Source organism: Microtus pennsylvanicus, chromosome 8 (assembly GCF_037038515.1).
Source record: "Microtus pennsylvanicus isolate mMicPen1 chromosome 8, mMicPen1.hap1, whole genome shotgun sequence".
Lineage (NCBI taxonomy): Eukaryota > Metazoa > Chordata > Mammalia > Rodentia > Cricetidae > Microtus > Microtus pennsylvanicus.
This window is the reverse complement of record NC_134586.1, coordinates 17,408,772-17,434,093: the sequence shown is the minus strand read 5'-3', so window position 1 is coordinate 17,434,093 and position 25,322 is coordinate 17,408,772. Positions and strand designations below refer to the sequence as shown.

Sequence of the window (25,322 nt, the reverse complement as noted above, 5' to 3'; positions counted from 1 at the left end):
ACTGAACAGAGAGTTCTGTGCTTTAGAACACTTGCTTCTCTTACAAAGACCTGGGTTCAGTTCTAGCACCCACTTGGTGGCTCACAACCGTCTATAACATACTTCAGTGCCAGGGTTTCCAACAGTACCTTCTGGCTTCTCTGGACACAAGGGACACATGTGGTACTCAGATATAGATACAAGTAAATCACCCATATACATAAAAATAAAAAACCCATTGTATAAATTTTGTCCGTTCTACCATATTAGACAGAAACATAAAAATATTGATACCAAAACTTCACACAGAAAACAAATTAAGCCTTTATATCTAAAAGTGTTCAGCCATCATTTTACAAGTGTAAGTTCCACACACATTTTTAAATGAACTAAACAAGACACTGATGTAATACTGCTTTGGAAATAAAAATTCACTTAAAAATCTGCATTTTAAATATCTCTCTCTTTCTCTCTGTGTAGAACCATAAGGCGGAAGTTTTCATACTATAATCACATTCTACAGTCTTTTGTCTTTTGGGCAAAGACAGCCATGAGTTCTTAACATCTGCTTCGGCAGAATCTTCCTTCAACTTTGACTGCTCTGCTCTTGTCTCCTTCAAATAAACTGTTCTCCTGGCTCCTTTTTCAGCGTTCCATCCATATGTCATTAAAATCTTTGAGACTACATCAAATTTTCCCCCCTGTGGAAAAGATTTGAGGGATTTAAACAGTGAAAGCAAAAGTTCCTTTGTAAGAATAAAGCTGTATTTACACAAAAAAGCAACAAGTGCTTTCCCCAGCTTCATGTTCTAAATGTCAAGATTGAATGTAACTGTCTGGCTTTGCTTTTCCCTTGGGCCTTCCTGGGAAGAGGTTATCAGTGCTTCAAGGAAGTCAGATGAATCCTAATGCCAAGCCTTGTTTTACGTGCCTAACCTCATGCTGAATGATTTTATAGAGGATAATGTCCTGTCAAATATCTTCCCTTTGAGAAATGTGTAGGGTCAAGAGACTGATTAAGTCACTAAATTTGCACGCAGAATTAAAAGTTCATGAAAGAATGAGGGGTTTTGACATATATTAAAAAAATGAAGAGCCAAGTGTGAGGGCACAGACATTTATTTCCAGTACTGGGGAGACAGAAGTAGGCAGATCCCTGAGGTCAAGCCCAGCCCAGACTACAGATCAAGTTCCAGGACAGATAGGGCTACACAAATAAACCTGTCTCAAAACCTCCCAAACCAAACCAAACCGAACCGAACCGAACCGAACCAAACCAAACCAAACCAAACCAAACCAATAAACAACAAAATAAAGAATTGTATGAGCTTCTAAATGCTGAGTCAAATCTCCAGTACTAAGAGGAAAAAATGTTACAGGAGGGCCCTCTAGTTAGTTCCAGGCTGCTTAATCCCGAAGAAACTGTATTAATTAAATCACTGCTTGGCCCATTAGCTCTAACTTCTTATTGACTAACTCTTACATCTTAGTTTAACCCATTTCTAGTAATCTGTATATCACCACGAGGTTGTGGCCTACCAGCAAATCTTCAGCATGTTTATCTCCAGCAGTTGATCCATGGCGTCTCTCTGACTCCGCCCTTCTTTCTCCCCACCTACCTAAATTCTGCCCTAACAACAGGACAAGGCAGTTTCTTTATTCATTAATGGTAATCACTGCATACAAAGGGAAATCACACATCACCTCCCCTTTTCTGTTTAAAAAAAAAAAAGAAAGGCTTTAACTTGACATAGTAAAATTATATATAACAAAACAGGTGTCAAACAAGAATTACAGTTACAATATTTATATCTACTTTAGCTTTTATCATAACTAAGAAAAACTGTAACTATAAATTCATCAATTCCATCAAAGACTCCCAAAGGATATAATATTACTTAAGTAAACATGAAGAACATAGTAATCAACTTCCAAAACTCTAGAATTGCTGCCTGAACAGTCAGATGACATTCTTCTGTACCATTGGGGCATCCATCTCCAGCCTACAGGACCATAGTATCCAGCAGATTTTTTCCATGAAGCAGGGGATTTCAAAGACAGTTCCACCTACATTGGCAGTTTGTTAATCATTTTCGTTTGTGACCTGCAGAATGTCTAGCAGACTCCTTCATGAAGCAGGAACCCTGAAGGAACATTTCGCCTTTAGGCAAGTTCAGCAGTCATTTCTCTTTGGATCCTGCATGTCCAGTTCATCTAACAAAACCCATAAAGAGTCTCCTCTTCCTCTTGAAGTAGATTGGGGCTGCCAGGAGCAGATGTGTCTCACTGTTATGAAAAGTCCTAAGTTATTAAAACATTTTAAATGCCATATTCTGAAGATCTCTGAAAGATTTGAAGAATACCTATATAACTGAAATATACTCTATACATCTAGAAAATCTGACTACCAGCTTGACTATGATAGATGAATATCTATTAACTTATATTTCTTAATTATACATTACATTTTTCAATGAGCTACACAAACACAAAACCTTAATCAAGAACAGAAATATATATATATATATATATATATAACAAAATTGACCTTAAATTTGTATCAATAAACCAAGATTCATATCAATGCAAATCTCTATATCATATCCCCCTTTAAATGTAAAATAACATTTATAAAAAAATATTTGGGAATAAAAAAGATTTTCATAATGTCAGGGAAGGAAGAGTTTTTTGTTTGTTTTGTTTTTGCTTTTTTAATTAATTAATTAAGGATTTCTGCCTCCTCCCCTCAACCGTCTCCCATTTCCCTCCCCCTCCCCCGATAAAGTCACCCTCCCTCATCTGCTCGAAGAGCAATCAGGGTTCCCTGACCTGTGGGAAGCCCAAGGACCGCCCACCTCTATCCAGGTCTCCAAAGGTGAGCATCCAAACTGCCTAGGCTCTCCCAAAGCCAGTACGTGTTTTTGCTTTTAAATCAATGTCAGAACATAGTGAAAACTGTCTTCAGAGATCTCTACACCAGGCTATTTTATGTGACCACCCATTTCTCTCTAAGTTTGCCATGTTGTTTTGACCTCTGTGCCTTCCCCATAGCACTTTAGTTGGTTCAGTGCCCTCAAAGATGCTTGATTCAGTTGGCTGTTTGCTAGAATTAGGATGAATGAGTGACAGCAAGGATATATGCATGCAATTGCCAAACCCAAAGCAAGCAGCAATTTATTTCCTGATTTGAAAAAGCTCAGGGTTTCTAAGAAAACACCCATGAAATGCAAGATAAACAGAATAATAAAAGAAATTAAAACTTTTATGGCCTTCACATGAACTTCTGTGTTAATGTTATTGAATCCTGAGATATTCAACTTCATCTGCCTGCTGTGCCTCCAAATTGAAATAATTATTAGGAAAGACATAATGATAGTCATCATAAAGAAGAAAAAGATTCCCAGGTTGAGAACAATGTGGTTTATAATGAACTCACTTTTAAGAAGGTGAAGCTTCCAGGATGTATTTCTGTGTTGCATGTGATCATTAAACATCTTCATTATTTGCGGAAGAGAAATTGACCATGATATAAACAAGCATCCCAGAAGAAGAATAAAGATCGTATTGATTCTTCTTTTCAAACAGAGAAAGATGTAGTGAGAAAAATTTGCTATCTTCAGCAGATAGAAGAGGTTGAGGCTGGTGGCAAACCATGTACTTACATGATTGATAATTACCCACAGATAAGCAACACATGTAACGTGGGTGTCAGAGGCAGCCATATGTGGAGAAAATAATTTTAAATATCCATCAACAATGAGTACACCTATGACGCAGATTCTGGAAATAGCCAAACCTGTGAGAATGAAGCTGATCTTGGAGCACTTCTTCTGCCTGACATAGTCAGTGCAGGTTTTACACAGGATAAACCCATTCACTAGGACTCCTAGCACTGACGCACTTGTTGCAAAACAAAGGAGAATGCCTTCAACTATAGTCGTCATGTCTATGGACCCTCAAGGTTGCTCTTGTTGCAACTATTTTAGATTTTTTTTTACCTGCTGGAGAATGTTGCTTGTAATGGCAGCTTGACCAATGACTGATGTTTTTCTTACATAAAGACTTTGGAGGGAAATAAAAGTGTCTTGTAATGGAATCAGAAATATCTTTATGAAGTTCCTTCCTGTTGTCTAAGACTCCATCTGTCTACAGAATGCAGGCAGACTAATAATGTCTGTTTGTAGTGTGCAAATAAGCAAATTAACGTTTCTGTTTCATGGATTTGCCTTGTCTCTCAGACACTGTTTTGCATTTGATAAAGTGAATGGTGGTATGAGGATGTCAGATATACATGGACAGAACCCAAACTGACAAAACCAGCATTGCATTTTGTTTCTTTCCATAGCAACTCATTGTTAACTGGGCACAGTGGCACCTGCCTGTGCCTCTAAATCCTTGGAAGACTGATGTGTGGGAATCCCTTGAGCCTAGAAGACTCAGAGAAGTATGAGTAATTCAGTGAGAGTTCATAACAAAATAAAGCCATAAATTCCCCCAAATTCCCAAACCATTCATAAAAAAACAAGAAAGCAAAAAAGAATCACTATAATTTATATTATTAAAATAGTATGTGGAAGCACTTTTGAATACAACCACTTATTCTGTTAAACTGCTTATTTTTAAATTGGAATCTAAGTTTAACTGCAGATAGGATACATTTCACAACTTTAAAAATACTTTACAAGTTTTTATAGGCTTATATTCATTTTCTATAGCGAATGGTTTCACAAAGACAATTCCATTAAAGTATCTTACGTGTTGTGTTTTGAACATTCCACAGAGATCCACCTGCTTCTGCCCCCCCCCCCAAGAGATGGGATTACAGGCATGCACCACCATTGCTGGTGCCCCCACTCTCATATCTTTATGTTGCTACAACATCTAGGACCCACCAATGAGTGAAAACATGCAATATTTTCCTTTCTCATTCTGAGTTATTTCACTTAATAAGAGTATGTATCTCCATTTTGCATCCATTGTCTTGCAAATAGCATAACTTTATTTTTTTATTGTGGCTCAATCAAACTCATGTATTTACACATCTTATTTGGCTTATCCATTTATTTATTTGTAGATGTATAGGCTGATTTAATAGATTGATGGTTGTAACCAGTGGTGCAATAAACAGGGGTGTACAAATATCTCTATGTCACGTTGTTTTAGAATTATTAGGAATGGTATAAGTTGGTCACATAGTCATTCTATTGCCTTTTTAAAATTAGATGGCACTTTATTTAGGTTAATAGACTGAACCTTTTGAAGTAACATTTTACTTTTAGGTTCTTTGTAATTTTTCTCATTTTTCACGGTCTGTTCACTCTACCCTTCAATTTCACCAACTAACTCTGTATAATACAGATGATGAAAGAGTCCATTGTACTCTATACAAATAATTAAAATTCATCCATTCTGCAAGCTCTTCTGTTATGCTTTCTGATAAGTGATGGGATACTAATAGAGTGACAGACCAGGGAGGGAAAAGGAAGCACAGTTTCCCTCTATCATCAACCTCCTTTTGTTCTCTATCAGTCTATCCCCCACGTATTTGTCTTATTGCATATATTACAGTACACAGTGTGATATTTCAATAAAAGTATACAAACTGAAAAAAAATCAAAATACTTTGAAATAGGCATAATTATAATTATTGTACTGCATCTAATAGGGGAGCGATTGGGCTCAGAAAGACAGATGTTTGGTCTGCACCATTACCACCCCGACTATACACAATATCATCTAGTCTTGAAGCTAATCAGGGCTAATGATGATGAATACTCATGTGGGAGAATCAGTCATTTGAAGATTAAATGGCAAGTAAGAATAAAGGACTTTAGGGCTTAAGAATTCAGTCTTTTAGCATCCACATACAACTACTCAAGAACATACCTACATGCATCCTACACATGCACACATATTTACACACATACCTAAGAGCACACCTACATGAATGGAATAAGAAGAAATATGTAGAGGATTATACATATATGTACAGCTGTACTGGACCAGTCATTAGTCAATTCCTTGCTTACACACTTAGTACATGAGATAATACTGACACGTGTACATGACAGATACCCCTTAGCAAGATGATTGTCTCTTTTTGTGTCCCAGTTTCATGACTATTTAATAGGACAAGCAAAAGCAGTAATTCTGATCTGGAGTCTATGAAAAGGGATTAGCACAATGCATAGTGTGTAGAAGATCAGTTATTAGTATTATATTATGCAGGTAGATTACCCAGCTTTAAATTTCTATCTGTATCTCTACCCACCTCTCTCCAAAAGGGGGTCACACTGTGGTCCTGGACTTTTGATTCCGTTTGAAGTATTAGATATGGATTCTATGACATGGAGGCAGTCCAAATAGAAAGCAGTTCATTATTCCCATAACATGCTTGCCTTTGTTACACCAGTAGATGCACGCTACCATGCAGTTCTGCAGTGTAGCATGCAGAGTACACAGCTGAACAAAATTGGTTGATAACAATTCCCCTGCTAGCCTTGATAGCACCATCTGGCACTCTGAAAACTACGCTAACTGGGATAAAGCTTTTGTATCAGTTCTAACTTGATTTCCTTTTGCTCTACCAACAAAGCTTATGGTGATTTCAGCAATACCGATAGGTACATTTCGAGGAACTACCAAACTAACTTCTATATAGGCTGGACACTTTTACTCCCTCTAGCATTGTATAAATGTTTCATTCCCCTGCATCTTCGCGAGTCCTCATGCTCATTTACTTTCTTGATGATGATAGCCATTCCCACAAGGATTCGCAAGAAACTGTCCTAATGAGAGAGGATAAAGACGTTTACAATGAAGTTTCCAAGTCACTGGAAAAGGAAATCAAAGAAGATATTAGATTATGGAAAGAGGTTCCTGGCTTGATAGAATGAATATGGTAAAATTGGGTATTCTACCAACATTAATCTGTGGATTTAATGCAATACCTATTAAAATTCCAAGACCACATTTCATAGATTTAGTAAAGAAATTCAAGAATTCTATGGGTTCCCGATAGAACATCCCCATGTTCTCAGTGTGTGGGTGCACCCCTCGCGGTCCTGAGTTCCTTGCTCGTGCTCTCTCTCCTTCTGCTCCTGATTTGGACCTTAAGATTTCCGTCCAGTGCTCCAATATGGGTCTCTGTCTCTGTCTCCTTTCTTCGCCTGGTGAAGGTTAATATTCAGGAGGATGCTTATATGTTTTTCTTTGGGTTCTCCTTATTTAGTTTCTCTAGGATCACTAATTAAGGCTCAATGTCCTTTGCTTATGGCTAGAAACCAAATATGAGTGAGTACATCCCATGTTCCTCTTTTTGGGTCTGGCTTACCTCACTCAGGATAGTGTTTTCTATTTCCATCCATTTGCATGCAAAATTCATAAAGTCCTTGTTTTTTACTGCTTCAGCTGGCCTGGCTCTGAAAAAGCCTGGGATAAAACCGGACTCGCTGAAAATAGCGGACAATGAGGACTACTGAGAACTCAAGATCAATGGCAATGGGTTTTTGATCCTACTGCACGTACTGGCTTTGTGGGAGCCTAGGCAGTTTGGATGCTCAGCTTACTAGACCTGGATGGAGGTGGGTGGTCCTTGGACTTCCCACAGGGCAGGGAACCCTTATCGCTTTTTGGGCTGACGAGGGAGGGGGAATTGATTGTGGGATGGGGAGGGAAATGGAAAGCGGTGGTAGGGGAAGAGACAGAAATCTTAAATAAATAAATAAATAAATAAATAAATAAATAAATAGAATTCTATGGACTCACAAAAGACCACAGATTGCTAAAGTAATTCCAAAGAGTGAGAAGACATCTGGAGGTATCGTAATAGTTAACTTTAAATTATAAAATAGAGCTACATTGATAAAAACAGCTTGGTTCTAGCATCAAAGCAGACAGGTAGGGCAATGGAATACAACAGAGGACCCACAAATAAGCAGACAAAGGTATGTCCACCATATATTTGACAAAGGCTACAAGACATGCACTGGACCAACGATTGCTCGTGCACCAAATGCTGGGAAAATCAGACAACCACCTGCAGAAGAATGAAATTAGATTTATATTTTTTACCTCCTATAAAATTCACTTTGAAACAGACTGAAGACTTAAATTTCAATCTGAAACATCAAAACTTTTAGACAAAAGCATAATCTTCAAGATGCTGGCAGACTTCATTGACTCCCCAAGAGAGGCCTTATTCCCTCTGAGGAGTAGATGATGGTGGGATGGGGGAGAGCTGAGGGATAGAAGAGGGAGGAAAAACTCAGGTAGGTATGTAAAATAAAACAAATTTAAAATAACAAAGACATTGAGAAGAACATTCTAAACAGAACATTAGCAACACAGCAATTAATGCCAAGTATCAACAGACGGGACTACATTAAATCAATGCAAATTTTATTTTGCATTTACCTGATGGCTAAATGTGCAGAACAAACTTGCAAATGTTTGTTGAACATTTGAATTCTTTCTTTTGAGAACTGTCTATTCATTAGCTTCTTTCTTCATTAAATTGCTTGATTTTTTACATTACATAGTTATTTTATGTTATAGATACTAGTCCCCTCTCTCCATCCCCCCTTTTCTCCCACACTTACATCCAGACACACACACAGAACTAGCAATGATTTTTCCCTTTTCTTTTGGTCATCTCTTCATTCAATTAACTGTCCCTTTTCTGTGCAGAGGCTTTTTAACTTAAGGCAATCTTTCTTGTCAGTTTTTGGAATGGGGGATGTTATTTCCTGTGCTAGTATAGACCTTGTTCAGAAAGTTTCTGCCTGTACCTATCTCTTGAAATATGTTTTCTTTTTGCCTCTACCAGATGTAAAGTTTCACATTTTAGATTAATGTATTTGATCCATTTTGAATTGATTTTTGTGAAGAATGTGAGGTAGATCTACTTTTATTCTTTCACAAGTAGATATATTTTCCTAATATATATAATAGAGAGGTTGTCTCACCAAATACATGTTTTGACAACTTTGTCAAGGATTCAGTGACTGCAGCTGTATGACTTTATTTCTGCATTATATATACCATCCAGTTGATCTGCAAGTATGCTTTTGTGCCAGTACCATGTTGTTTTTTACAATGGCTTGGTAGTAGAATATTAGAGTAGGAATTATGATCTATGCAGTATTATTATTTATATTTAGGATTGCTTTGGATGTTGAAATATTTTGTGCTTCCATATAATTTTAGTATTTTCCCTAGTTCTATGAAGAAAGTCATTGTAGTTTTGATCAATTTTCATTGAACCTACAGGTCATTTTCAGTAATAAAGTTTTTTTACAGTATTAACTCTGTAAATCAATAAGCATAAGTCTTTCCAATTTCTAGTGTCTTCTTTGATTTCTTTAATATTTAAATCTTCACTGTAAGGGTTTTTTTTTTACATCCTTGATCATCATTTCTCCTAGGTACTATAAATAAAATTTTTTTTCTCCTGATTTATTTCTCATTATGCTTATTATTTATAATGAGAAAGCAACTGGATTTGTTTGCTGGTTTTACATTCTGCTCTTTTCTTAGAAGTGGTTTTTAGTTCTAAGGGTATTATTTGCTTGTGTGTTTTGTTTTATGAAATCATTTGGGTTTTTGAATTGTAGGATGATGTCATCCCTTTAAGGATATTTTACCTTTTTCCTTTTCTATTTATATATTTTTATTTCTATTATCTTATTACACTAGCTAGGACTTCACACACTGCATTGAGTGAGCAAAGTGAAAACCTTTTCTCATTTCTGAAAGGAGAAATGCTTTGAGTTTTAACTCAGTATACTATTGGAATATATTTCTCATATATAAAATTTATTATGCTAAATTATATTTCTTCTATTCTTATTTTTTCAGGGTTTTTATCATGAAGGAATGCTGTACTTTGTTAAGTGCCACTTGTATATTTACCGTTATAATGTGATTCCTCTGCTTTTCTTCTTTATTAGTTACTTTCTTCTTGTTGTGATAAACTATCACGAGAGACATGAAGAAGAGTTTATGTGGGTTTTCTGTTGTACAGAGTAAGAGTCCATTGTGACAGGTAGACATGGCAACAAGTGCCAGGCATGAAGCAGAGATAGCAAACTGGAAGAAGGGTGAGTCTGTACAATGTCAAGCCCAATTCCAGTGAGGAAATTATGCCAGCAATATTGTACCACCTATTCCCTGCCCTCTAAAGCACGGTAACAAAATAGGGACCAAGTGTTCAATTACCTAAGCCCACAGGGATCATTTCTCATTCAAACTAACATGTGGGCTTTACTCTATGTCCTTAAATTGTTCTCTGGATGTTGATTCATCTTTGTATCCTTGGATGAAGTCATGGAAAATGACCTTTTAAGATATGCTATTGAATTCAAATGCAAATACTTTTTAAAGATTTATTTATTATGTATACAGTGTTCTGCCTGCAGGCTAGAAGAGGGCACCAGATCTCATTTTGGATGGTTGTGAGCCACCATGTATAGCATGAATAATAACAGAGATGGATATTGGGGTTCAACCCGAAGTGAGAAAAGCAAAGCATCCAGCCACTGGCTCTTATCTCTGTCTCAGACTAAAATGGCAACACTGCCTCCAGGAATCCTCAGAATGAGACTGAGCTGAGAGCTGTCTCCTCCTGTCTTATATTCCTCTCTAGTGCTGGGATTAAAAGAGTGCACCACTACCATCAAGCTTCTATGGTGAAATAGTGTGGCTACTGAGATTAAAGGTGTGTGCCACCACTGCCTGGTCTGTATGGCTGACAAGTGAGGCTGTTTTAGACTCTGATTTTCACGCAAGCTTTATTTATTAAATAAAAATGAAACATCACTATAACCTTGTGGTTGTTGGGAACTGAACTCAGGACTTCTGTAAGAGAAGTCAGTGCCCTTAACCACTGAGTGATCTTTCCAGCCCCCAAATGCAAATATTTTATTGAGAGTTTTAACATCCAAGTTTATCAGAGATATCATCTTTCAAACTTCAATCTTGTGTATTCTTATTCTATCTTGGTACTTGTGTAATACTCGCTGTGTAAAATTAGTTTGGTAACATTATTTTTATTTTTGTTTTATGGAATAGCTTAAGGAGTACTGTAATTTATTTAAATGTCTTATACGCTTCTACAGTGAATATATCTGGTTTTAGTTTTTTGTTAGTCAAGAGGCTTCTTATCACCGCTTCAATCTCATTGCTTTTTATAGACTTGTTTAAATGTTTTATAGTCTCTTGATGTAATTTTGTTATGTCATGTGTGTTTAGAAACATCCATTCACTTTAGATTTTCTAGTTTATTGGAGTATAATTTTTCAAAGCATGCCTGATGATACTACAAATTTCACTGGCATCTGTTTCAAAGTTTCCCTTCTTATATTTAGTTTTCTTAATTTGTTAAACTTCTCTAATTTTGTTGGTCTAAGCATTTGCCAATATTTTTTATGTTTTCAAAGAAACAACTCTTTGTTTCATTGATTCTTTGAAATATTTTACTAGTTCATTACTTTTTATTTATTTATTATTTTTTATTGAAAAAAAATTCTGCCTCCTCCCAGCTTCCCATTTCCCTCCCCCTCCCCCCACCCCTCTCCTCCTCCCCCCACTCCTCTCCCCCTCCCTCTCCAGTCCAAAGAGCAGTCAGGGTTCCCTGCCCTGTGGAAAGTCCAAGGTCCTCCCACATCCATCCAGGTCTAGGAAGGTGAGCATCCAAACTGGCTAGGCTCCCACAAAGCCAGTACATGCAGTAGGATCAAAACCCAGTGCCATTGTCCTTGGCTTCTCATCAGCCCTCAATGTCCGCCATGTTCAGAGAGTCCGGTTTTATCCCATGCTTTTTCAGTCCCAGTCCAGCTGGCCTTGGTGAGCTCCCAATAGATCAGCCCCACTGTCTCAGTGGGTGGGTGCACCCCTCGCGGTCCTGACTTCCTTGCTCATGTTCTCCCTCCTTCTGCTCCTCATTGGGACCTTGGGAGCTCAGTCCGGTGCTCCAGTGTGGGTCTCTGTCTCTATCTCCATCTATCGCCAGATGAATGTTCTTTTTAAATCAATCTATTATTTTATTGTATTTACAGAGTTGTCTTTAGTTTGTTCTTTTTTGGCTAACACTTTGAGGTACAATATTAAGCTATTTATTTAAGATACTGTGGGTTTTTAAAAGGGTTTTCTGTTTAATCATAAATGCTTTTCCATAAGGTATTTTATTGCAGTGAACATTTATCAGTGAGAACTATCAATCATTTCTAATATTTTAAGATCAGCAGATCCACAGAACAGCTTGGCAGCTGCAGTTTTATCCTTTTCAGAAAATGGAAAACTAAAGTCAAGCATGCAAATGAGAAATTTGCTTTTTCAAAGATTAAATTCAAAGTGAACAATATTATACTGCAAAACTTATCATCCAGCCGGGCGGTGGTTGCATGCCTTTAATCCCAGCACTCGGGAGGCAGAGGCGGGCGGATTTCTGTGAGTTCGAGGCCAGCCTGGTCTACAAGAGCTAGTGCCAGAAGAGGCTCCAAAGCTACAGAGAAACCCTGTCTCGAAAAACTAAAAAAAAAAAAAAAAAAAAAAAAAAAAAAAAACTTATCATCCAAAGACAATAATGAAAGACAGGGTCAACATAGTCTCTTCTCAACTTTGACCTTTCTAAAAACCCTATAAAATTGAAAAAAATAACAAAGCAATGTTACCTCACCATATATTGGTCTTAAAGCAAAACTTGATCTATTTCACTTCAAAGAGAGGTGTCATTCTCATGGATGTGCCAAGTGTGTTTTAGGTTGCCTTGTCATACATTGTACTGTGTCTAGTCTACCACAGATGGATAGCTTCTGAGGTCTTTATTGGCTCAAGTTTAGTAAAGACCTAAGATATTCAATTAACTTGTACTTATTAAAAAAGAAAATAGATTTATCAAGTTACTGATCACACTTTAAGTTAGCCTTGTCCACTTGCAAGGAAATGTATAAATTATAAATCCTTATTTGAGAGAATCAGTGTGGTAGGAATGGAGAATAAGAATATTTTAATTATGTCAGATAGGGTATGCTTATATAATGGCATTTTATGTATATTCTTTATAAGAACATTTTGCCAAGACACCAAAGTATTTCTCTTTGCAGGGGGCTGCTTGTTCATCCTATCAACCCGGCTGCCCAGAACAGAAATAATCACACAAAAATTGTATTAATTCAAACACTGCTTGGCCCATTAGCTCTAACTTCTTATTGGCTAATCTTATACCAATTTAATCCATTTCTATTAATCTGTATACTGCCACATGGCAATGGCTTACCAAAATGATTCGGCATGTCTGACTCTGGTGGTTCCATGGCATCTCTCTGACGCTACCTCCTTTCTTCCAGCATTCAGTCCAGTTTTCCACCTACCTAATTTTGCCCTATTAACAGGCCAATGCAGTCTCTTTATTCCTTAGCCAATAATAGCAGCACATAGACAGAAGAACCTCCCACACCATTTCTCCTTTTTTGTTTAAACAAAAAGAAGGGTTTTAACATTAACACAGTAAAATTACACATAACAAAACAGGTATCAAGAAAGAATTGCAGTTACAATATTATATCTACTTTATATCTTACTATAACTAAGGAAAACTATATTATTACTATATACTCTTCAACTCCATCAAATACTTCAGAAGGATATAATATTACCTAAGTAAACAAGAAGTGTATTGTAAAAAACTTCTAAAACTCTAGAGTTTACAGAGACATCTTGCTGCCTGGAGAGTCACTCAAAGTTCTTTTGTACCGTTGGGGTATCCATCTTCAGCCTACAGGCCCATAGTATCCAGCAGACTTGTCCACGAAGCAGGAAATTTCAAAGACGGTTCTGCCTATATTGGCAGTTTGTCATACCCTTTTTCTTCTGTGTCCTGCAGAATGTTTAGCAGACTCTTTTGTGAATCAGGAATCCTGATGGATCTCACCTTTAGGCAAGTTCAGCAGTCATTTCGTTGTGGGTTCTGCATGTCCAGTTAAGCAGTCCAGGCAAGAGCAATTTCTTGCTTAAATGGCTAACCAACTCCATAAGGAGCCTCTTTGATGCCCATCCTCCTCTTGAAGTAGTTTGTGCTGCCAGGAGCAGACGTGTCTCACCATCATGAAAAGTTCTAAGTTATGAAAACATTTTAAATGCCATATTCTGAAGGCATCTGAAATATTTGTAGAATACTTATCCATCTGAAATACATCTCTGTACATCTAGAAAATCTAATTAACATGGCTATAATCTTGACTATTATAGATGACTCTCTACCTATATTTCCTAACTATTCATTACATTTTAAATGAACTGCACAAGTAAAAGGCAGTGTGTGAGATTAGTTAGGATGGAAAATGGCTTTGGGGAGTCCCTTGTAGGATTGTGCCAGACCCATCATTTTTCTGTTAAGTCTCACAGCACTTTAATCTCTTCAGTACCCTCATCAAGGCTTGCTTCAGCTGGCTGCTTGTTAGAATTAGAATAAACGAGTGGCACCAGGGATACATGGATGCCATTGTGAAACCAAAAATAAACAGAAGTTTGTTTTCTGTGAGAAACAAGCATAATGCTTCTATGAAAAAACCCATAAAATGTAAGATAAAGAGTGTGATAAATGAAATTAAAACTTTCATGGCTTTCACATGAGCTTCTCCGTTGAGGTCCCAGAATCTTGAGTCATGTGATTGCATCCACCTGGTGTGTCTCCAAAGGGAAATAATTAACAGAAAACATGCAGTCAGGGCCATTACAAAGAGGGAAATCACTCCCATATTGGCAAAAACATAGCTTATAAGTAACTCGCTTTTCTCCGGGTCGATCAGCCAGGATGTGTTACTCATTTTAACATCTTTAATCACCTTTGCAGCTAGTGGAAAGGAAGTTAGCCACATTATAATTAAGCATCCTGTTAGAAAGGCAAAAACTTTATCGGTTCTCCTCTTTAACCATAGAAAAATGGAGTGGGAAAAATTTGCTATCTTCAGGAGATAGAAGATGTTGAGACTGTTGGCAAGCCAGATGTTCAGGTAGATAATAATTACCCATATGTAATATATGCATTTACTTAGATCACTAGTCATAAAGATATTCTGAAATAAAACCTTTGAGTATGCGTCTAAAGTTATTAACCATATGGTAAAGATCCTGGAGAACGCCAAGCCAGTGAGAATAAAATCAATTTTAGAGAGCTTCTTGCGCCTGATCCAGTCTGTACAGTTTACAAGTGCAATAAATGAGCTCCCTAAAACTCCCATCACAGCCTCAGTAGTAGCAATAAAAAGGAGGATGCCTTCCATTGCACTCAGCATTTCTGCCAATCTCCAAGACTTCTGTTGTAACTAGTGTTGGTTACCTGCTCAAGAATTGTTGCAAGTAGGGTTTATTTGATGTAGAAGTGATTTTTATCTTCTTTCCTTCAATAAAGACTCCAAAGTTCTTCAGGAATGTGTTGTGGTAAAACGAGAAATGTAATTATAGTGTTCACTTTTGTGGCTACTGTAAGATTTACCTAGTGTATAGAATGTGAGCAGACTAAATACGTTCTTGTGATTTGTTAATATGCAAATTGAAGGTTCTGTTTCATGGATTTTACTTGTCCCTCTGAGACTATTTTGAATTTAATAAGCTGAATTATGAAATGAGGGTGCCATATATTTACACATAAGTATATAAAATAACAAAATCTAAAATACAAAACTAATATTTTATTTCATCTTTTAAATATCAAAATGAGACAGTTCTTTGTGTGATATAAGAGAGGATCTGCTGCAAATTAGGAGACAGTACTATAACAGATGAATAAGAAATGGTAGTTAATAGCCTACTAAGTGAACAGAATAGTTTGAGTAAGAGACTGAACAAAAGTGATCACTTCCTTGACTGGAGGAGCAATGCACAGTCAGTCACCTCTCTAATTAGACTGAGGAATTTTGTAAAGGAAGTGTGGGGGACACACAGATTTGACTTTCAGAGAATACACTAAAAGAATTATCAGTCCAATAAAGATGACATCAATCTCTACCCAGTTCCATACTTAAGTCTCATAGGAGGCCTCTGGGTTGAACATCAAGGTAGTATCTTTCTATGGGGGCACCCCTTCTTGCTCAAGAATTTCTCTAATACATGTGTTTTGTTCTGTCCAATCTACAGCTATATTTCCTTATTCTCTATGTGAGACGAAGCACCCAGAAGTTAATGGATGACTATGGCCAATCCAGCAGCCTTAACTCTCTGGGTCAAGCTTACTAGGGGCAAGAGAAGATCCACCACACTCAAAGGACACATATAATTTAAAGATACCACAGAGATTTGAAGGAGACTGGAGTGGACATGGAGAGGAGTTAACTCTCCTCTCTTACTATCTTTCTACTATGCTCCTTCCTTCTGGACATTTTGGTAATAAACATTTGAAACTACACATTTTAATATTATTTATCAATGTAGATATTAAAATTACTCCCCCATTCACTAAAGACACATGTTGTTAATACTATCTTATCCAGATACTCACTAGATAATGTTTTGAGATGGGCTTCCATACAACTTCCAAGCTTTCAAAGCCCAAATAATTCATGTGTTTCAATTTTAGGAGAGGTTAAAAAATCCAGGTCCTGTATCTATTTATTCAGACAGCACTGGATGAGATGACTTTTGGTCCAGTGGTACTTGAAGGACACAGAGACTTCTATACTTTGATGATGACCAAAGGCATGGTTATGGCCCTGAGGGAATTCCCTGAGGAAGGGAAATGTCTCCCAGAATGTCACTTGGCAGATAGATGGTGATAACCTAGGAGTCTATGTTCCTGTTACTCCTTTACCTTACCATGTTTTTAAAGCAAGCATGGAAAACATACTTTAGCCCCAATATAAATTAAAAAGAGTAAACAGGGTGAGGATGGTACTTCCTTCAGTATGGACACTGATCTATTATTTAGATCTAAAATGGAAAAGATACTGATATAAGTCTTCATGGCTATTTTCACATTTTATCTTTCTCTTTTACTGGTTATTTGCTTGAGTTATTATCAGTCAATTTAGACCCTATGTCTCTGTGCTAAAGATGTTTATTTTCTAAAAAAAGTCATACCTTTTAATGTTCAGATTTGGGATTGATAATCGTGAAGTGCCATAGGAGAAATAAATCAAAGGTTGATTTAAATTGATATGTGATATATATAAAAAGTAGTTACATAAATTTGGGTCTTAAGAATGTATGACATTAGTGTTTCTGATCTTAGCCATTCTGACAGGTGTAAGATGGTATCTCAGAGTTGTTTTGATTAGCATTTCCCTGATAATTAAGGAAGTTGAACATTTCCTTAAGTATCTTTTGGCTATTTGAAATTCTTCTGTTGAGAATTCTCTGTTTAGTTCAGTAGCCCATTTTTATTTATTTATTTATTATTTATTTATTTATTTATTAAAGATTTCTGTCTCTTCCCCGCCACCGCCTCCCATATTCCTCCCCCTCCCCCAATCAACTCCTGTCATCTCTCATCAGCCAGACCAGGTTTCCTGCCCTGTGGGGAGTCCAAGGACCTCCTACCTCCTTCCAGGTCAAGTAAGGTAAACATCCAAACAGCCTAGGCTCCCACAAAGTACCCAATTTTTAAAATTGGGTTATTTAGAATTTTACTGTCTATTTTCTTGAGTTCTTTATATATTTTAGAGATCAGTCCTTTGTCTGATGAGGGGTTGGTGAATATCTTTTCTCATTCAGTAGGCTGCCTTTTTGTCTTATTGACTGTGCCAGCAAGCCAAGCCCATTCGGGAAATTAAATGTGGCTAAACTTTGTTTTTTAGTGTCTAGAATTTCTTTCCAAGCCTTCCAAGATTTTAAGTGGATTTAGTTAGCCACGTTGGTGCCAGTTTGTTGTATGAAGGCTGCTTCTTTGTTTCCCAGCTTCCCAGACTCCTGAAATAATCACTCAGACACTGTATTATTTAAATCACTGCTTTCTCCATTAGCTTTAGCATTTTATTGGATAACTCTTACATCTTAATTTAACCGATCTCCATTAATCTGTATTATATTTGTAATATATGGTGTATTTATTTATAAAAATAAACCATCTTCTTTTCAGTGACACTTCTTCTCCCTAAAACAGTCCTAAACCATTTGCTCAGTATCTTCCAGAAGTTTTTGTTACAAAATATAAATACAAATATTTGTCATTACATACTATTTGTTTTCTATGAGAATGTGTCCATTATATCAAGGCTTTTTCAGTGATAACCATTTTGTATCTGTCAAAGTAAGTCTTCAAAAATAGCTACTAAAGTTTGAATATTTATTATTGAGAAATCAACCTTTCAAATATGTCTGTAGGTTTCTGTACATGAATGTACGTATGTACATATTTGTTTCTAAGCCTTCAAAGCACTTATTATTCTACACAGGTTCTGGACTTGATCCACTCTTCTGCTTACATGAATGTACATATGTATATACTTGTTTCCAAGCCTTCAAAGGACATTTATTACTCTACACAGGTCCTGGACTTGGTCCACTCTTCTGCTTAGGTCACTGTACCTTTGAATGTGTTCTCCAGTAGAATCTCTCATCAGCATTAGTTGATCTGTGTCTGCTTCATTTCAAATTACTGGTGTTGAATAATATGAAGATTTCTTTCATTGTTGCTTTCATCCTTTCTTCCACAGATTGTCTTTGCTTCTCTAGCTATTTGTCGCCGGGCTACATCTAATCATTTAAACATTTTTGCTTCAACTATCCACCAGTAACAAGCACTTTGGAATTTAATGGATGAAATAACAGTAACTGTAAGTGGTAAAAATTGAACACAAAGGAAACACTTTCTTTGTTTTTCAATTTCATGTAGGAAATGTCAAGAGTGACCGCAACTGTCTGCCTTGGTTCCTTTGTTTGTGAGTCCTTCTAGGGAAGTCAGATTAATCACAATGAAATCTTGCTTAAGACATTTATTCTAACTGTATAACTTTACACAGCACAGTCTGCAGGTTGAAGTTTTTCCTTCTGCCAAGTGCATGGGAATGAAAGGTAGAGTAGAAGGCTGACTGAGCATTCAAATTTTCACATGATATTAAAATCCCACCCTTGGAGTGAGATTCCAAGATACACAGAACAGCTGTAGAAGATTTCAATAAAGTTTAATACAACAATTAAAAACCAATATGAAGGGTCCAGCAAGATAGCTCAGTGGGTAAAATGATTGCTGTGTAAACCATGTGACCTGAGTTCAATCCATGGAACCTGTATTTAAAAAGTTTAATGCATTGGCATGCACCTATAATCCCATAAGTAATGTAAGAAATGCAGTGTAGATTGGTGAACTGACTAAAAGCTCTTAACTAATCAGAAGCATTAATGTGACAGCAATAAAAGAGATACCTTATATCAAGGTGGAAGGAGATAACCAACTCCTTGATTTGTCCATGTTAAAAATACCACCAACACATCTATTCCATCTTATACTTCCTACACACACATATGCATGCTGCATGCACACAGTCACACACAAACACACATGCATGCATACACACACACACACACACACACACACACACGGGATAATAAATTAAAATGTAAAAGAACCTAAAACATATCCTCAAACACAGTGTAAGAATATTGTACAAATTACAATGATCTTTCATGATTTCTTCCTTATTATTCCAGACTACCCGTTTTTGTTCCAGACTTTCACATGGTTCTGAGACCTTTCCCTTTCTCACAGCACTTTAACCCCTTCAGTACCCTAAGTGAGCTTTGCTTCAGCTGATTGCTTGTTAGAATTAGAATAAATGAGTGACAGCAGGGATACATGGATGCCATTGTGAAACCAAAAATAAACAACAATTTGTTTTCTGGCATAAACATGCAGATGATCTCTATTAAAATCCCTATAAAATAAAATGTGTAAAGGATAATAAAGGAAATCAACACTTTCATGGCCTTCACATGAGCTTCTGTGTTGAGGTCTCGGAATCCTGAGCCATGTGATTGCATCCTCCTGCTGTGTCTCCAAAGAGAAACGATTAACAAGAAACATGTGAATAGGGTCATCATAAAGAAAGACAAGACTCCAACATTGACTAAAACATACTTAATAATTGCTTTTTTCCCCTCCTGGTGGATCTCCCAGGTTCTGTTTCTTTGCTTCATTTTATTACCCTCTATATTCTCCACAACGAGTGAGAAGGAGATTAGCCATGAGATTAGCAAGCACCCCACTAGAAAGTAAAAAACTTTAACAGTTTTCCTCTTCATCCAGAGAAATACATAGTTGGAAAAATTTGCTATTTTCAGAAAATAGAAGATGCTGAGACTGGCAGCAAACCAAACACTCAGGTAATTCACAGTAAGCCACATGTACGTGATGCTTTCAATTAGACTGTAAGACCTATACATACTTGGGAAGAAGACCTTTATATAGGCATCAAAAGATATTATCCATATAAGACAAATCCTGGTAGTCGCCAAGCCAGTGAGAAGGAGGCCAGTCTTAGAGATCTTCTTTTTCCTGGCCCAGTCCAGGCAATTCACAAGTGCAATAATTGAGTTCCCTAAAACTCCCAGCACAGCTTCAGCAGTTGCAACAGAAAGGAGGACACCTGCCGTTGCACTCTGCATCTCTGCCGATACACACAGTTGCTTCTGTTACATCTACTCTAGATTACCTTTCTCCAAATGTCCTCTATATTGACTGCCTGTTAGATTTTTTTTCCTTTTTTTCATGAAATAAAGACTTCACAGTGCATCAAGAATATGTTGTGGTGGAATCTGTGTGCAGATTAAATGTCTTATAGTAATTTGCTTATAGGCAAATGACAGTTTGCATTTCATTTATTTTGCTTTTACCTTTAAGATTATTTTGCATGTCTAGTAGTAGAGTAGGAATGGTAGATATATGTATTCAGAAGTTAAACAACAAGAACCACACTGAATTTCTTGCTTTATTTTTTTGTTTTTATTATTTTGTAATAATTTATTTCTAATTTAATAATTTTAACAATTACATACAAAGTAAAAAAGACTATTCCTTTCCTGACTTTATGAAACACACATGCGCATCTTTATGAGCCAGGAATGCACGCTGTGCATAGGAGAGTGAGAGGAGTGGGAGGAGGGGGAGAAGGGTGGGAGGAGGGGGAGAAGGGTGGGAGGAGGGGGAGAAGGGTGGGAGGAGGGGGAGAAGAGTGGGAGGAGGGGGAGGGAAATGGGAGGGTGGGAGGAGGTGGAAACTTGTTTTTTTTCTTCCTTTTCTCAATAAAAAATAAAAAAAAGAATAGAGTCAGTAAGTGATTTTATGAAATATCAGACATCACTAAGACTGACTACTAAAGAATGGGGGTCATTGTTCCTGTTGAATTTTTTGCTTTAAATATGAAGTCACATCATGAGTTGTGCAAGACAGTAAATGCTCTTTGAGGGGTGAGGTATTGCACCACTTTAATCTGTGAGTTTGAGACCAGCTAGCTAACTCATACAAAGAAAAAATACCATAGCTCTAAAACCAAAAGGACAAAGAAGGAAATCCAGAAAAGGAAAAATAATCATAATTTTATTGTCTACAGACAAATAAAACTAATTAGATATAGAAATAGAGCCACTGTACCCTAAAATATTGACTTAATGTTTAAATAAAATGTAAGCTCCTTTGTAGGTATTGTAAGTTTCAAAGTAACAAATTGCTATATTTGTGCATAATAGTTGTATTTAGTAATAGGTTTCGTAAAGATATTTGTACTCATGTACATCACAATTTTAACATTCTTAAACTCCCATTATATTTCTTTTTCTTTTCAATTTCCTGAACAATTTTCCATCTACTTTCATGTCATGTGTATGTGTTTATGTGTGTGTGTTTGCATTTATATATTTACGTATGCATTCTATCTATGTAAAATCTAGTTGTTTGGTTTCTCAACATTTACTATTTGAAGTTGTCATCTATTATAGATATTAATCTTATGTTGGATATATGGGTAGGTAATGATGATTTCTCTCCATTCTGCAGGATAGCTATTTTCATTGCTGATTTACACAGAGAGAAAATGCTCCACATTTGTCTTTCTGAGTCTGATCTTGTTTGCCCCGGTAGTACCCATTTTTCTGCAGATGACATACTTCACTAATCTTTGGACAAAATCAATTTCCCTTTCCTTTATCTATTCTGCTTTTCATGGACACCAAGGCACGTTCTTTAACTTGGAAGATGTGAATAGACTTGCAATAGACATAATGTCTAAGTGCCTTTGTGGTACAATGACTTAGAATCCTTGGATGTGTAGTCAGTACTGCTGTAGATAGGTAAGGTGATAGTTTTTCTTATGCTTGTAAAGACCCTTCACACTGATTCCTGGAAAGGCCAAGCTAAGTTACTTTTCCATCAGCAATGTAGAAGAACCCCTTTCCCCAATGCCACTGTCAGCATTTGCTGTAATTTTTTTTTGATGATAGTCATTCTTACTGGGATGAGATAGAATTTCAATGTATTTTTAATTTGTATTTCCTGTATCACCAAGGCTGTTGAACAGTTTTTGAAATACTTTTTGCATTTGTGGGTTTTTTAGCGAGGTGTTTATTTACTTTATCAGCCCATTTGCTTATTAAGTTGTTTGGTTTGATGGTATTTAGTATTTTGAACTCTTTATATATTATACATATTAATCTTATATGGCTAAACAATAAAGATTTACTTTCATTATATAGGTTGTCTCTTCATGCAAATACTGACTTACAATTGATGACTTAATTTTATATAGTATCAGCTCTCTATATAAATATATATGTATACTTACATATATACACACATGTATGTGTGATATTTTTATTAGCTATTTCATTGGAGATATATATATATATATATATTTTTTTCTTTTTTCTTCCAGGTCACTAAAATTCTCAGTCTCCATGTCCTATTACCTAAGATTGTTCTGTTTTCCTCAATAAGATCTTATTATAAAGTTCTAGTGTGTAAGCAAGAATAATTACTACAGGCTGTTTTGTTTTTGAATTCTGGAGGATTTCCTCCCTGCCCAGCAACTTGACAGCCAGTGTCTGGCATTGAAATTTTGTTTGTTGATATCACTAGCACTGAAGAACCATTTCGTGAGTGCTTTGATCTATTTTTTCATGTTTTTCTAATGATTTATCAGAGCTAAGTCCACTATTATGACCATAGTACTATATGAAACACCCTATGTAATAAAAACTTTGTGCTTTAAAAACAAACAAACATAACTTGCTGGGTGTTGGTGGCACACAACTTTAATCCTGGTGCTCAGGAGGCAGAGGCAGGCAGATCTTTGAGGTCAAAGTAAGTTTGGTCAGCAGAGCAAGTTCCAGGACAGCCAGGGCTACACAGGGAAACCCTGTCTCAAAACCTAAATCAAACCAAACGAAAACAAAAACAACAAAAAGCATCCAAACAAACAAACTAGATAAAGGTAACATTGTGTTAGGGGCAAAAAATGTACACAAAGGTTCCATGTTCCAAATGTCAAGGTTGATTTTAACTGTCTGTCTTGTTTCCTTTTCTTTGTATCTCCTGGGGAAAGGGTGCCAGTGATCCAGGAAAGCAAAGGGAATCACAATGAAGTCTCGTTTTGAATGTTAGGCACACCATGGAGTCTTTCTTTACAGAGGATAGTCTATGGTTGATGGTTTTCCTCCGGCAAATGTTTGGGAAGAAGTGAAGGAATCAGAAGACATACCGGACAAATGAACCTGCACATAAAATTGAAATCCCACCATGGGGTGTGATTCCTTCAGAGGCTGTCACAGAAGTTCAGAGGATTCGTACAATGTTTGAGAATAGCTGAAATCAATAAAAGAACGTAGAGCAAATGAAAAGGGTCTTCAGGGATTTTTTTTTCTACTGGACTATTTCAGATTGTTTATTTCTCTTCCAGACTGTCATGCAGCTTTCCTTTCTCAGAGCACTTTAATTGTTGTAATATTCTTACAGAGCCTTGCTTCAGTTGACTGTTTGCTAGAATTAGGATAAGTGAGTGACAGCAGGGATAGATGAATGCAGTTGTCAAACCAAACATGAATAACAGGTTGCTTTCTGGGATGAACAGACATATTATATTGATGGTAACACCCATGAAATGCAATACAAAAAGGATGACAAAAGACATTAAAACTTTTATTGCTTTCACATGAACTTCTGTGTTTAGGTCTCTGAATCCTGATTCACTCAACTGCATCCTCTTGTTGTGTCTCCAAAGTGAAACGATTAACAGAAAACATACAATTAACATTATCATAAAGAATAAAAATATTCCCCCATTGGTGAAGGCATAGTGAAAGATTAACTCACTTTTCTTCGTGCCGATCTGCCAGGATGTGTTTATGTATTGCATTTTACTCTCTCTAATGATCTTAACAGCTACCGGGAAAGTAAGTAACCATGACACAAGCAAGCATCCTATCAGGAGGAAGAAAACTGTATTAATTCTTCTTTTTAACCAGAGAAATATGTAGTGGGAAAAATTTACTATCTTTATAAAATAGAAGATACTGAGGGTGGTGGCAAACCAAAAACTCAATTGACTGATAATGATCCATAGATAAGTCATGAGTTCAATGAGGTTGATAGAAGACAGCAAGTTTGGAGAGAATATCTTGATGTATGCCTCTGAAATTAATAGCCATACAAGGAAGATTCTTGAAATTGCCAAGCCTGTGAGAATGAAATTAATCTTAGATATTATCTTTTTCCTGGTACAGTCTGTGCAGTTCACAACTGCAATGAACCCATTCCCTATAACTCCCAGCATCGCCTCACTAGTTGCAATGGAAAAGAGGACACCTTCCGCTGTACTCAACATCTCTGCCAATCTTTAAGAAGACTTCTGCTGCAACTGTTTTAGATTATCTGGTGTAGAAAAGTCCCATCTACTGGATGCTCAATAAAGGAGTGACTTTATCTTCTTCCCTTAAAGACTTCAATGTACCTCAAAAATTCTTTGCAGTGGAATCTGAAATGTCATCATGGAGTTCCCTCCAGTTGCTCCCATAAGTGCTAGCTTGTCTACAAGATGGGGCAGACTAAAAGCTTCCCTTGCAATTTGTTAATAGGTAAATGAAAGTTTCTCTTTTGTGTATTTTGCTTGTCCTGTTGAGACTATTTTGCATTTGAAGAAGTGTCAGGTTGTGTGGTTCATGGTGTGACAGTGGGAATGGTGGAAGGTCACAGGAGACTGGGACGTTGACAAGAGCATGAGGAGCTGTAGACTCAACAGATAGACTTTGTTCACTCTGGATGACGGCTTCAGGGCAGGGATCTTACAGAAGAAACCCAAGCACGTTCTGGTACTCAAGGGGTATGCACAGGTGGGCAACATACCGACTACACGGAGGTAGGCACC

The 25,322-nt window shown here is 36.7% G+C and overlaps 5 protein-coding genes across 7 annotated transcripts in view; all 5 read right to left on the bottom strand.

Moving 5' to 3' along the window:
* The window catches only part of LOC142855913 (acidic proline-rich protein HP43A-like), a 301,657-nt gene that overhangs the window by 39,463 nt on the left and 236,872 nt on the right, over nucleotides 1–25,322 (bottom strand). The window lies entirely within an intron of this gene.
* LOC142855690 (taste receptor type 2 member 106-like) lies at nucleotides 2,988–3,923 on the bottom strand. Its single transcript, XM_075982137.1, has one exon. It carries the CDS (start codon nucleotides 3,921–3,923, stop codon nucleotides 2,988–2,990), a length of 936 nt encoding a protein of 311 aa, XP_075838252.1.
* LOC142855444 (taste receptor type 2 member 104-like) lies at nucleotides 14,370–15,272 on the bottom strand. Its single transcript, XM_075981938.1, has one exon. The coding sequence runs from the start codon at nucleotides 15,270–15,272 to the stop codon at nucleotides 14,370–14,372; it is 903 nt and encodes a 300-aa protein (XP_075838053.1).
* LOC142855689 (taste receptor type 2 member 105-like) lies at nucleotides 19,645–20,574 on the bottom strand. The gene has a single exon (XM_075982136.1). It carries the CDS (start codon nucleotides 20,572–20,574, stop codon nucleotides 19,645–19,647), a length of 930 nt encoding a protein of 309 aa, XP_075838251.1.
* LOC142855688 (taste receptor type 2 member 114-like) lies at nucleotides 23,844–24,782 on the bottom strand. Its single transcript, XM_075982134.1, has one exon. The coding sequence runs from the start codon at nucleotides 24,780–24,782 to the stop codon at nucleotides 23,844–23,846; it is 939 nt and encodes a 312-aa protein (XP_075838249.1).